This window comes from Rutilus rutilus (genome assembly GCF_951802725.1).
Source record: "Rutilus rutilus genome assembly, chromosome: 21".
Lineage (NCBI taxonomy): Eukaryota > Metazoa > Chordata > Actinopteri > Cypriniformes > Leuciscidae > Rutilus > Rutilus rutilus.
In genome coordinates, this window is record NC_140226.1 from 17516121 (window position 1) to 17531309 (window position 15189).

General features: G+C 36.3%; 1 protein-coding gene across 7 annotated transcripts in view; it reads right to left on the reverse strand.

Annotated features, from left to right (window-relative positions):
* ank3a (ankyrin 3a) overlaps positions 1-15189 on the reverse strand; it is a 96776-nt gene that overhangs the window by 28523 nt on the left and 53064 nt on the right. For 3 of the 7 annotated variants that reach the window (XM_084393205.1, XM_084393203.1, XM_084393207.1), the window contains 11 exons: positions 12394-12496; positions 9433-9483; positions 8834-8943; positions 7713-7745; positions 5375-5599; positions 4946-5100; positions 4633-4844; positions 3690-3897; positions 2798-2894; positions 1575-1803; positions 1115-1240 (listed from right to left, as the gene is read on the reverse strand). In XM_084393205.1, the coding sequence (XP_084249331.1) occupies positions 1115-1240; positions 1575-1803; positions 2798-2894; positions 3690-3897; positions 4633-4844; positions 4946-5100; positions 5375-5599; positions 7713-7745; positions 8834-8943; positions 9433-9483; positions 12394-12496 (1549 nt within the window). The remainder of the gene's footprint in view (positions 1-1114; positions 1241-1574; positions 1804-2797; positions 2895-3689; positions 3898-4632; positions 4845-4945; positions 5101-5374; positions 5600-7712; positions 7746-8833; positions 8944-9432; positions 9484-12393; positions 12497-15189) is intronic. The other 4 variants (XM_084393204.1, XM_084393202.1, XM_084393208.1 and 1 more) reach the window with 2 other exon arrangements.

Sequence of the window (15189 nt, forward strand, 5' to 3'; positions counted from 1 at the left end):
ATAATTTTCACGAGTCTAAATATCCATATCCTTGACATGTTTGTGCCTCAACTTCAATATGGTGGAAGGAACACCAAACAACTACAAAACATCACTCCATTTGCTCCTGATCACCCTGCAGAAAGTGGATTTCATTGAGGGAGTTTAAAATGTGTATGGCCAAAAGACAGCATTGTGTGCCACAACACAAGTGGTTGAAATGGCAGCACATAAAGTGATGTTGCCTCTTCTATGTCCAGGGACATTGACTGGGGCACAACATTTATATTGGGCTGAACTCTATGTCCAACTTCTGTCAAGGAAAGGCCATAATTTATAACATGGTCAATTAGGGTGGCTCTGATTTCATTTGAAACTCGTCTTTAACCCTATCCTTCTACCTCTCTCCTCCCTCCTCTTACACCTTGCTCTCCCATTCCTCACTTTCCATGATGTCTTCTTATATTTTCTTCTCTTGCTCTTTCCACTATACCATTGCCCTCCACTCTACCTACCTCTTCTCCCTCTACTCTTCCCTCTTCCCCTTTATCTACATCCTCAACTCTTCTTGCTCCATCTCCTCTTTCTATTGACCTTATTCACAGCAGAGCCATCTTTGATTTTTAACTTCTTTTTTTGTCCAAGAAATTTCAGTAGACAAAAAACCCAGATAATATGAGCTGTGTAAAATTATAAGTGATCTAGGAGCTTTATAAAGCTTTTTACTGCGGATGTCGTTGAAAACACGGTAAGTCTATCCCTCACAGCCTCGCTTTCATACCTGTCATGGCACTGCTCTTAATAAGGTTTATACTATCTATTACTTTTTATTACTTTCTCTTTTTACCTCTTCCACAGTTCCTCCCTCTCAATAATACCTTTCCTCTACACCCTCTACCACCTCTCACTCTTACACCTCTTCCTTTTCTTCATCTCATTCTTCTGAGAATTCTTCTTCTTTCCCATTTTATAGTTGTTGTAGTTGAGATAGTTGTAAACAAATAGGAAATTTGCATTTCCTGTGAAAATGTTCAGATCAAAGCAGTTATCTGAGTTTGGAGAAATATGTCAAATCGACTGAGAAAAACTTTAATTGCTGGAAGAATTAGGATGAATGAGCCACTGTCTCTCAAACCTTGATGTTGAATGGGAGTCGGTTCTCTTTGAAGGCATAGAAGTTGAAGATGAGTTGCTGGCCACTCTTTGCCAGAGGAGAGATGTTACCGTAGAAATCTACATGAATGGGCTTACCCTCCAGAATCTGACAAAGAAACAAGGGACAGATCATAAGAAGCTGTACATTTATGTCTTTATATTGTCAATGATTTGTAAAAGAAAAGTGCTATTGTGTTTGAATATAGGAGAATATAAATGTGTGGGTGTTTTTATGAATATGGACTGAATGACAGGTACATGTTCTGACACTGTGAATATTCATGTATACACACATAAGAATTAACCAACTCATGATGACTCACTGTTTCCAAACACTGACAGTATGTTCATCGTTAATTATTTATGTGAACGTGTATAGTGCTGTGTGTGTGTGTGTGTGTGCATGTGTGAAGGCTAGAGTGTGAGTTACAGTTGCACACCTCAATGTCTTTGCTTCTTGCCACCTCCTCAAAGTTCTCCTGCTGCTCCAGAGTTTTGTCGACTTTGTCATCAGTCATGCAGAAGCAACGGAGGCGGGACTCTACAGGGTCGATCATTTTAGCAAACACCACAAACTTGGCCAGGTACGGAACACAGATCAGCTCTCGGTAGAGCTGAGATGCTAAACCCACTGTCTCACTGATCTGCTGACAGTCTGCCAACCAAAATCTACAGAAAGGAGAGGAGAGGGGGTGGGGGATTGCCTAGAATAAGGAAAATTCTCCCCAATTCTTCAATTTTTCACAAATATTTACAGTTCTTTCGCTGTTACAACTCCACGAGATGAAGAATCTTGGTTCTAAGATGTTTACATGATCTAAGTAATGGAAACAAAATATCAGCTGTTTGACACCACTGTTTGTACCAGTGGTGCTCAGCATGTCACTCAAAATCCCCAAAAAAGGCTACAAATCTATTGATTGTTTCATAGACAAAAAATGCAAATAACAAAATATGACTATAGAAGCATTTCTTTAGTATAAGAAAAGAAATATGTTTAACAGAAGAAGGAGAAAACATTTCTCATATCTTTTGTTGCTGATGTCAAAGGCTGTTCGTACCAATACCATTTTTTACATAAATTATTCTTATTAGCAGCTAGTCAAATTAGGAAGATCCCAACATGAACATGTTGCATGACATGCATATTCCCAAAAACAACTAACAAAAATATGTAACGTAAAATAAAATATAACCCAAACTACATTAAATGCAGGGTCAGTGGCAACGAGAATATGCATGGTTTAATTTTGCATATTGCTGGGCTTATGCAGTGCAAGGTAATATCAATTAATGCTAATTATTAATTAATTCATGTTTTATTTTTAAGAACATTATTGTTAGGAACTGACATTCACAAAAAAGTTATTTGCATAATTTAGAGAAATTTAATCAGAAAGATAAGCAGATCCTCACACTATTTATAGAAAAGGTGTCTGTTATTTAATGACCTTATGTGAACCTCTTCTCACTAACTCATTTTTCTAGGCAACAGTCTGCAGTCATATTTGAGTTCAATCAGCATCTGACTTTGCAGATGTGCAGATGAACACGATTAGAATGCTATAAATGAATCTAGGGCACCAATCCTCTACTGTCTCCCACTCTGAAGCACATGATTTGAATCTGCATGTGATAAACTCCAACATCAGCTGAGACTCACCTGGCAGACACATTTGTGGTGAAGGAAACACAGTCTGTGACAAAGGAGAGAGGAGTGGTCCCAGTGATGTCTTCCCACTGTGCAGGGGATGTTCCACCTAAAAAGATGCAACACTTTTAAACACTGGTGTCGGGAATCACTACAGAGCCTGTGATATCTGATGGGTTATGATACTTAATTTATTGGTTCTATTTATTCGATAGCAGTACGGAATTTGATGTCACTTGCAAATGCATGCTTTATCTCAGGGTACGTTTACACGACAACAATATGCTTAAAACGGAGAAGTTTTTCCTTTGAGTTTTCCGCGTACAGACGACACCATTGTCAAAACGATCCCCATTCACACGGAACCACGAAAATTACTAACAACCCTGTATTCTGCTGCTAGGCCATTAGATGGCGATGAAACACTATAGAGTAGACTGAACAAGTAATACGCATGTGCATGACGTCATCGTCTTCAGAGATTCGCGTTTTTGTTGTTTACATGGAGACCGTTTTCAAAAACTTGCACTTTGAAACCCGTTTTCAAAACTTTGCGTAAATGTAAACTAAGCTTCATGTAAACAAACGGCCAAAACGCATAAAAAGTTTTACGTTTTTAGTTGAAAAGTGTCGTGTAAACAGCCCCAATTGACCTGCTCTTTTAACTCTGTATACACCAAAGTGAACCCAAATGTTGCATTTAAATTCAGATGGGGGATCTCAAATCAATGTGCAGTTGTTGTTGCACATTCATTAAAGCCATCATGATTCATTTATATTTCTGCTCTCGAATGAAAGAAGCTCTGAAGTTTAAGTTTAAGTTAAGAAGGCAAAATTTAAACCTGACATTTTCACCCTTATCTCATTTAAAATACACATCCATAAACTTTCACTATTCACATGCCTGTGATGCTACAGAGCAGTCTAAGGCAGGGGGCAGGTTCTCCTTTGCGTCCATTAGCAATAGCCTCTTTGCATCTGGGCGGTACAGGGATTGTCATGGTGATGGGCTTGTGGAATTTCCTCCTTCTGGGCTCCACAGTAACAATCGGGCTGAAGGACGCACGGTTACCAGTGATGGTCCACACCATGTCCTCTGGCACTGGCTGTGCCTAAGAGCGAGAAACAGACAGAGAGAAAAGCAGTATTAAGAATAGGAGAAAAAACAGAAGAACTTCTATTTGCAGAGCATCTACAGTGTGCAAATTCGTGCATGCATGCTGTGTGTTTGTTGTTCATGTCTCTAGGCATATGCTTCTAACTAATTATCATTAGAATGTGAATATCTTTTTATTGCTTTAGTCTCCTGACTTGTTCCTTGTGTGATTTATACATCAGTTTCTATGCTATAGTCATGGGTTGTCTGCCAGGAAATGCATGTTGTAGTCACTATGTCCAAAGAATAGATGATATTCTGCTATTTTGTGTGCGTGTTGGGGGAGGAATATTCTACTATTGTGTGAGAGAGAGAAAGAAAGTTCCCAGAGCTCCTTGAGATGACAAGACAGGCCAGTTTTATGTAAACTTCTAAAATTACTTTATCTGGAAAATCATTCCGATCATTTTGTGAACCAGTTAGACAGACTCAGACAAAACAAATCGAACATTGTTTTAGCATGTAAGTGAGTTTTCATCTACACAAGCTCTTCACCAATATCATATTATATATTCTATAGTAAATATTAAATATATTTACTATAGAAACATCCTTTCCTGGTCCCTTATATTTCCAGTTTTTTGGAAAAAAACAAGAAACCATGTAAACATGACCTTGGAAATCATGTAAAAGTAAAATTAAGCTTGACTAAATATAATTTGACAACAACCATCCAGATAAGCCTTTATACCTGTAGTCCAACACGAATCTTCTTTGTAAGCGCTCCCTGGGGAAAGGCAGCCTTCACCATGGGAACCGCCTCACTATTCAGGACTCCGCCCTCAGGTCCCATGTGATCACTTTCTTGCTTGATGCGTGAAACCACCGCAAAGTACTGTGGGAAATCTTTTGTGATGATGCGGCAGATACGTTTTTTCTCCAGCTCTGCTAGACTGTCCATTTCTGTAATCACATATGAAATCACAAATCAACAAAGTCATGAAATTAAATGAAAGCTCCCCGCGAGGTAGTTTTAGTTATGTCATCAGCTGTTTGCACATTACCCTCATCCATGCCATTGAGGATTGAAGTGAGCTCTGTTACTTTGCAGTCATAATGATGTTCTTTCCAGGTCTCTCCATTATCGCTGCGTAGGACGATCAGCTCTCTCTCCTTTCCCCGCATAGAGCCGAAATGAGGAATTTCTACTATCACAGGCCTGAAAATGAAGTGAAGACAATAAAGGGGTGAACAGATAAATGCATTCACTAAAACCAAGCACTCAAAACCGGACAGCAAGATGGAGAATTGCACCATGCAAATTGAAATCAGAACTAATTTAAAGAGAATTTAAGTGAAGAAGAGAATTTAAGATGGAAACCCTTATATTACTCAGTCTGAATTAAGTCCCCTTAGAGATGATGTTTTTCATGATTTATCTGCTTTTACTGTGAAACTACAGATATTTTGAGCCACCTCAGAGGAACTCTTACCCCAAAAACTGTGCCCCGGATGGCCCCATCTCCACCAGTCTGCTCACAAGGCCCTCCCCCTCCACCATAGGGGGTGGGTACGCCAGGCGGTGGCGCTTTGCTAGGCGGCAGGTGATTCGTGTTGGTGCTGGACACTTCCTGGGTGGAACGATTATGCGCATACCATCATGACGACTTCCTCTCATCGACCCACCCCGAGCGTCCACCATGAAACTCACAAGGAACCTGTAAGAAGAGAATGAAGGAATAATGAAAGAGAGAGAGGGAAGGAAATTAAGAAAGAAAGAGGGACACCACGCTAAAACCACTACACAGACACGAACGAGTGAGAGACGATTCCCATGCTTTGATCACTGTACACCCAACACACGTGGTGAGGGAAGAGAGAGAGCGAGAGAGAAGGCAAAGGTCTAAGCAGAAACAGAAAAGAAGGAGAAACAGTAAGCGAGAACAGACCATTACAGCAAGAGAGATACAGACAGGAAAAACAATTAAAAAGAGTGACAGTGCTTCGAGCTGTTAAACCTGGCAGCATTTAATCCCTCATTCAACAGCAGCAGAGACACTTAGAAGAAACACAAGGGATTCCTTGAATATTGACTTACCAAAATATTACCAGTCACTGTACTCATGACTCGGAGTCAAATGCTATCCCGTTTACTGCCAAGATCAATTGTTTCGAAGCAGTGATCAGTGATCAACAGTGTGACCAGAAGCACCTCCACAGGTGGACAGAAAACCCCAAACACCCATTATCTGTTAATGTGAACTGAATGCAATTCTGTGTTTGTCACATGCACATGAGACCCTAACACTGGATGTGGGCTGGGCAGTGCAACAAAAATGCTAAATTGTGACATTTTTCAACCTACTGATGATATAAAATATTCCGCTCAAGATTTTGTGTTTTTGAAGTCTCTTATGTTCTCTTATGTTCACCAAGGCTGCATTTATTTGATCAAAAGTACAGTAAAAATAGAAATATTATTACAATTTAAAATAACGATTTTCTATTTTGATATTTTATAAAATGTAATTAAATTTGTTTATTTTAAAAATGTAATTCTTGTGATGGCAAAGCTGAATTTTCAGCAGCCATCATTACGCCAGTTTTCAGAGTCACATGATCCTTCAGAGATTATTCTAATATGCTGATTTGGTGCTCAAGAAACATTTCTTATTATTATCAATGTTAAAAACAGTTGTGCTGCTTAATATATGAGTGAAAACTGTGATACATTCATTTTTAAGATTCTTTGAGAAATACACATTTAAAAAGAACAGCATTTATTTGAAATTGAATTTTTTGTAACAAGTCTTTACTGTTATTTTTGATCAATTTAATTCATCCTTGGTGAAGACAAGTATTTAAAAACATTCTTGAAAAGAGTTGAAAAGCTTTTGTACAGTATTGTACTCTGATACATTTGCTCTAAAATGTCTTGAAAGTATGTTTTTGTTGTCAGAGGAATCATTTTCACCAAATATCCAGTGATTCCAACTAAAACAGTTTAATGTAGGAACTAAAATGGTTAAGTCAACGATCAAGGCATGTTTTTCACATTATTTTCAATAAATAAACAAATAAAAATCTCATAGAAGAATGATATTTAATTATTTCCTTTTATATGGGTCAAGTTCAACATAACAATAAATAGTAAAACAAACTGCTAACATATCTATAATAAATATATATTTAATATTCGAGATATGTCACCTCAAGAATTCCAGGAACAATATTGAGTGATGACGTAAACAAGTTTTTGAATTAGAGTAAACTTTAAATCAAGGACACTATAAACGCTCTCACACTCGCAAGACAAGGACAATGTCTACCGGTGTGGACTAACCATTGACCATCATTGTGAAATTCAGAATTAGTATTTTAAATCATCAGCAAAATTATCACAAATACACTGTTACATTTCAATATATTGCCCATTCCTAGTGAAAAAAAAAATGATGCAGCTTTAACAGGTGATTTCACACTGAGAAGTGAAGAACATGACAAAAACCTCCCTTTCATCACTAATTTTCTAATGTGCTGATGGTGGTAGTATTAGTGTGTGTAATGAGTGATCTGCAATTTATTTTAGAAATGTGCTGAAGTTGCTGATCTCTGAATGTATGTGAGGTCCATTTTCCACAGACCGGCTATTCACACACCCAGTGTGGAGGAGCGCTCACACAGATGAGGAGATAAAACAGGGAATAAAACACCGGAGAACAGGAAAGAGATAAAGAGTGAAAGAATACAGGAGAGAACAGATGAAAAATATAGGGAAAAGAAAGGACAGAAAGCTATAGAAAGAGTGATGTCACCGGACTCAGTTTTCACCTGGAGTCATACTGAGGAAGCGGGGAGGAAGGGCTGCAAAAGGAAAATTAACAGAAAGAACAGAAAGCAGGAGGTAAACATAAACAACATTCATTATTACAGTTGTTGTCATGGTAAAACAGCTGACATACAAGTAAGCAAATCAAAAATCAAACATCAAAAATCAGATCTTATGTGCAATGCAGAAGAAAGTGTGTGCGTGGAGTGGGGGGGAACCTAAAGGAAAACAAAATGTGCTTTATGCGAACAACTCAATGAAGTCAATGAAAAGCTTTTTGCATGCTTGCCCAAAACAGCATCATGTTTGCAGATTGGTTGGGTTAAATCACCTTCCACCAATCATAAATGGTATCATTATAATACACTAATGAAATGCTCTGTCCCCCCCTTAGGAGAAATAGGTGGTTAAAAGTAGGGAGTCAAGTTTTAGCATCGAAATGAATGGACAGAATTGCCGCTACAGGAAATGACTACACCTTTAAACTCTCATAAATAAAAGAAAATTCTACTGTGAAATAAGGGGGGTTGAGCACTGCCGTTCAAAAGTTATAGGTCAGTAAGAACGTATATTTTTTTAAACAAATTAAAACTTTGCATTAAATTGATTAAATGTGACAAAGACATTTATAATTTCACAAAATATTTCAATTTCAAATAAATGTTGTTCTTTTGAATTTTCAATACATAAAAAAAAAAAACTGAAAAAATATGTATTATGGTTTCCACAAAAAATATTAAGCAGCACAAGGATAATATAATGCAGAAAACTTAAGCAAAGCAGCTAAAAATTCAGCTTTGCCATCACAGGAATAAATTAAATTAATATGTAAATTATAAACTGTATTCTAAATTATTTATTATATTTTAATCAGTCATTTTAAATTGTTTCACAATATTACTGTTTTTCCTATAATTTTAATCAAATAAATGCAGCCTTGATGAGAATAAGGGACTTGCAAAAAATAAAATAAAAAAAATAATCGCACCTGACCCAAACTTTTGAACAGTAGTGTATAATAAACATCATATTTAAATCCAAATATAATAATGTCGTGGCTACTAATGTGTTTGCATCCTTTAAAATCGTGTTAAACAATCTAAACACAAAAACGTATTCTTACCCAGAGTGCACGGGACTGCACGCAGTGTTGTGTGAGTGGTCCACTGTGTCAGGGGTCCAACTGTACCGCCGCATACACTCATTGTTGTATTCACGAGTCACTGCGAGGTGCTGTAAACACATCCAAACATAATGATATGGGGTCAGGAAAGTTGCTTACCCCCATTTAAAAGGTGTGTGAAGGTTGTTAAAAAAAAAAAACATGTTACATTTAGAAATGATATGATAAAATGAAATATAATTTGATGACTCGGTTATCTAAAGATCTCCTGAGATGCCTTGTAAAACCACTGCCAAGATATGAAGTTAAGAAAACAATATGTCTTCGGAAACACCGCATTGATGCATCTGGATGAAACATGGCCTCAAACAGGACACTCAATAAGTGAAACAAAGTGAAATAGTGAGTGAAAGACCATGAAATAAACACTGACAGGGCTGCATATGGGGGTGGAGCTTATATTTATAAGCAAACAATAACACACAAATACCAATGAGCAACTAAATGAGAGAAAACGAGTGTGTTCGGATTTTTGGGGAATGAAAGAATGGAAAAAATGGAGAGTGATGACTAACATGGTCACGATCAAGAACCTGTACCTTATTCTGAGGGTCCACCATGTAGGAAATATCTTTAAATACACTCTGAAGCTTTAAAAGAAAAACACACATACAGGCATGTTTACGCTACTTGCTGTAAAGGAGGAAAGGGTGATCTTTGCTCTGCCAAACAAAAAGAGAGGAAATAAGTAGTGTGCTAAAAAAATGACAAAGTCTTTCTCTGATGTTGTTTAAAACCTAGTGATCTGTCTACCTAATCGAACCTAAATTGAACACTTGAATGATGCCCAAAAAGCTGTCAAGGCAGGCAGCTCAATCACTTTTGGAAGACAGCATCTGACACTGAAGGAAAAATAAAAACAGTTTAGTATGCAGTATCGCACTCTCTCTCTTGCACTCTCAAGGAACTCTCAAGGCTGTATGAATACTAAACCTCATAACACTTATGTTTAGTTAAGGCAAATGGTTGTCATATTTGATATGCTTAAGTGAATCCAATTCAAATTTTAATCAAACAAATTCAGTGGACTAATAACTATATCTCTGCATTCTTTAGGAATTCATTTTTCAAGAGTCTGGTGTGAACATTTGCTCCTGAAAATGGAAAGAGCAACCTAACTCTGAACAGGAAAACACATCATGGAAAAGCTTGACAGAGTCCAAGTGTGACTATCCATCTCTCTCCTTCTCCCTCTCTTTATCTTTCTGCCAGCGTCTGTTTATGGACAGATTGAGGTCAAGCATTTTGATTATTAGACTGAAAGTCTCAAGTCTTTCGAGTTTATTAAAAGGCACATTTGGAAATGAGAATGGGACAAAAGAGAAGAGTGTGTTTGTATCCGTGTGGATGGGGACCGGGCTTTCGCAAACCCCATGGGACCCAACACAAATATTCCAGGACATTTTGCTGTGTTGTGGAAAGTCCTGAGGAAGAATGCCAGACAATAAATGAAATAAAAAATAAAGCTTTAAATGAAGTGTCTGTAACTACTATGTAATAACATTTAAATTAAGCATTAGACACAATGCATTTATTGTTGTTACATGATAGTACTTTTATTTATTTTTTAAATACCTGCATGCATTTACAGCTGTAATTAATTTCTGTAATTACATCTATATTTACACTGTTGACCCTTCCCTTACACCTTAACACACCCTTAAACCTACCCATACCACCAAACTTGTCCTAACCTTACCTGTATCCCACATCAATAACAGCAAAAGTGTTTTGCAATACAACAAAAACAATAAGTTAACTGTACCTAACAATTTTTTCTGCAAGTACATAGTTGTTAAAAGCACACAATATAAAGTGTGAAAGTGCATAAAGCAAACCTTATTTTGTTTATGTTGTATATCATTTCTAGTGGTGACCAGTCAGTGTTGATGTAGATCAAGTGTGATATCTCAAAGCGGTGCAGTGGCACACACACATAGCACACGAATTTTAGGTAAAATAAATTTAAGTCAATTTTGAATATATTTTCTCAGTATTGAATGAATTAATTATATTTAAAATAAATTATAAACAGGGTTGTTATTGTTAACTAAACCTAAAAGTGAGACTTTTAGTTTATTACTATTAGTTATAAATTAGGGCTGTCACTAACAATTATTTTGGTAATCGAGTAATAGGTCGATTATTTTGACGATTAATTGAGTAATCTGGCATTTTTTGTGGTAATAAAAATAGATCTAAGCAAAGACCTAAGCCTTTAAAATGACTTAAAATACATATATAATAACAATGAGATAATAATATTTGGTTCAAATGAAGTATCAAATGCAAATAATCTGCAATTGCAATGCAAATGCTGATAAAATACATAATATATGCCTACATAATATAAACAATCATCTAATGTACATTATGTACTATAACAAATGCCTGCAGAGGGTGCCAACGGCCAGGTGTTGTTACACTTTACAGCAGATTAAATCCTTGTTTAATATTGGCCAAACAACATTTAATTCAAATGTTTACTTAATCTTTAATAACTGGCCACTGCTTTACTAAAGAAATGCTAAAGCCACTTTTCTTGAACAGCGAACGTTTTCTATAAGAATAATATGTGGACATCCAAACATGCAAACTCAGAGAAAGGGTTTAAACTTTTATTTTGAAATCACGATAATCAAGACGCATATTTAGAAATGTACTGACGTATTCTCCTGTGTTGGTGAAGGTTTACAAATGATTTCCCTTACAAATCGGATAAAATGGCGCACAATGCATTCCCAGATGAACGTTATGCAAACAAAACTCACAGCATATGCAGAGATGGAGTTTGAAACGCTCCATGCATATAAATGATAATTCATGTGGAGCAGCATTTAGTGTGAACGGAGCCGCTCTGAGACGCACAAAACCTCATTTTAACCCGCAGGGCATATATTTATTTAATTGAATCGCAGCCTTTGTGAATTCACAATAGCACTACGCTATGGTTTGGTTTTACGGTAATACATTGTGCAGGTATAATAATGCGGTTCATGGATTCTCATCCGTGGAATGAGCCACTTCGGTATTTTGCTGGTAACTCGACACGGGTAAAGAAAAAACTAATGAAAATTTCAACTGAAATTAAATTTTTACATTTTAAAATATTTAAACTACAGAAATAGAAATATTTTTAATAATAATAAAAGTGATCAAAGCACATAATTAACTGACTAAAATGAAAATGAAAATATAAAAGATATAAAAAAGATAAAAATAAAAGCTAATTCAAAATATGAATAAATAGTAAAGTAGTATAAAATATAATACAACACTGTTTATAAAAATGTTTTTTTTTACTTCATCTTTGATGTATTCATCACATTCTAAGCATTCTAGGATTGCCTTTCCTACTATGGATGATGCTATCTTAGTATTTGGCAAAAAGAAAGATAGAAATAAGAATTTCTTTATTCTTACTACTTTCTGGAAGTATGACACAGAGTATAACAATACTGAATGAGAGTGAGAGAGATAAAGAGAGTAGGGATTCTCACCGTGTCTTTGGTAGGGGCCAGCATCTCTTCAATCATCATGCTGTCTCGAGCGAAGGAGCTTCTGTTCAGAGTGTTGGACCTGTCTGAACTGAAGGAGCGCAGACTGGAGTGTGTAAGAAGTTCACATATGTACACACACACACAAGCAGATACACACAAACATAAAGCAAAAGACACAAACAGGGACGAACAAACATGAACACAAAACAAAAACACAAAAGTTACAACATGCAACATCCAGGGAGAACAAAAGCAAACCCCCTTCAGAGAAGAGAGGAGAGAAAGGGATGTCTGATGGACAGAGAGGAGGAAGTAAGAAGAAAACCGATATGGGCAGACCATGTAGAAGAGAAGTTGAATGGGCAACAGGGATGCTTATAATTAACTGGTTTACCCTTCATCAGAATTTTAACCGATTAATACTAGGGGTGACCCCGAATAGTCGAAGATTCGATGCTTCGATAGGAGGAGCCTGATTCGACTACCGATCTCACGGTCGAATCTTCGCAGAGGTGTTATGAAATGAGGATCATGCCACTTTGGCTATATGAGGGCGCTCAATGTCTGATTTCACATAGAACTAGCTTTTATGTCGTTAATATTCAGCCTATTATGATAATGCTGTATATAAAAATGTGCAAAGAAAGAAGCTTTTAATAAATATTTTTTTAACGTGCGTGAATAAATCCAAACACCCCGCGACAGATTTAAGTTTCACTTTCAATCCGTGACCGACAGAGGAGCGTCTTCGCGGCAAGGATTTAAATCTTTAACAATGTCTGGGATAAGAAAATCTAAAGTGTGGATGTACACCATCAGAAAGGATATTCTCCAAGGCTGGATTTAGCATCAGGAAAACCATAATCGCACTTCTGCCGGCCAACGTTTACACGTTTCACGCATAGACTGGGTTTCACGTTAGAATGTATTTTATCCGCGCGCACAATTTGAAAAGACTCCAACGGACACAGACAGAGTGAAAGACTGGATTTGTTCTCTCGATCAGGTAGGGTACAAGTGATTTCAAAACTTTTCAGCCGGTTCTAATTTGATTTTTGGATGCTGTGAACATTTTTAGCTAAAAAGACGGCCTCCAGTTTAGCATTTATTGTTGTTTCTGCAGTTAAAAAGACAAAGTTGAAAATTCTGGCTACTATCGTTATTTTAATAATTTCTTTATTTGTATTTTATTTATTAATCTGTCAGGGTTATCTAATTTAACTATTTGTGGCTTGTGTTTTGAATATATGTTCCTCTGCACTTTAGGCATTTTGCACACATTTGCTCATCTTGTGATTCTGATTTATTTCGTTTTGTATTTTTATTTTTATTTATTAGAAAGGTATATTCTGTTCTAATTTAATTTAGTAAATTAATTGTTTATTTTTTCGGTGCATCGATGTTGTGCTGTAGGCTGGCCTGCTCGCACAGGTAATTTAGCCGATTTAATTTGATTTGCATGTGAAATGCAAATCCTGTCTGCAGTGTGGCTTTCTGGAGTTCTTAGTTTTATTGATCCAAAATGTTTTTATACATTTTCTTCTATATCTTTGTGTGATTTTCTGTACATCGCGGCTTTGAAACGTTAAAGCCCCGCCCCCAGCCCCACCCCCATACACATGATTCGACTATTAGTCGACTATAGGCAAGACATGACGATTCTGATTCGACTATGAAAATCCATAGTCGGGGACAGCCCTAATTAATACTATCAGTTAAAATCAGTTATCAGTTTAAAAAGTAATTTAAGTAATTTTACAAGATATTGAAAAAAAATTGCTGCGTGGTTAAAAAATACACTACACACACGCAAATTTTTTTATAAGTCCGTGTATAAGACGCAATTTATTATTACATGCAAAAATAATCTAAAATACCGGTAAATAAAGCAAAATGTTTTCAAACATTATAAACACTATAGGCTATTTAGTTCCCCTCACTCCACAACAAATCCTTTCAATTTAATGGCATTTAGAACAGAACAAGAATGAAAAATATAAGTAGCTATATAAACGTCAAGCTAAAACTAATTCATTTAAAGCATAACTGAAACCGGAAACCAGCGTTGGGTTCTCGTAGCCTCCCTCTCTCATTCAGCACGAATCCAAATGTTTCCATATTTCACAATGTATTTGGATGCTAAAGCAATGTTTAGTATGTAAAATAGGCTATGTACTTCACTCATACAATATTGACATAAAACATCATCATTCACATATAAAAAAATAATAATTGTAATAAAAAAAAGTGCTTGGCTTAAGACCACATTGGGGCGATTCTACGGACTATTTAAATTGAGCAGTTTAACTTTTTATGTTTGGTTGACTATTTTTTGGCTGCGATGTCAAGTTAGTAATGTAATAACTGATATGTATAGTCTTCAGTCACATGATCCTTCAGAAATAATTTAAAACAGTTGTGGCTGCTTAATATTTTTGTAGAGATTGTAATATTTTCAGGTAATATTTGATGAATAGATTAATCTCTTTCTAAAAACTCTTACTGATCATAAACTTTTGAACTGTACTGTATATTTAAATTAACAGAGGTCTTACGCTTTGTATGCTAGTGCTAGTTAAATTTAACCTGATGTGTTTAAAATAATAAAATAAAAAAAATCCACTAAGAGCAGTTATAGCAAGCACCACTAATAATAAACTGACAATTTGAGCTAATTTCAAATGTACGACTGCATGTGCATGTGTGCACCCTTCTGCAGTGCTCTTAAAAATGCCTGGATCTCTGCAGGACAGCAGTCTTGGGTTGGTTGTACAGTGTGTGTATGAGAGATTGAAA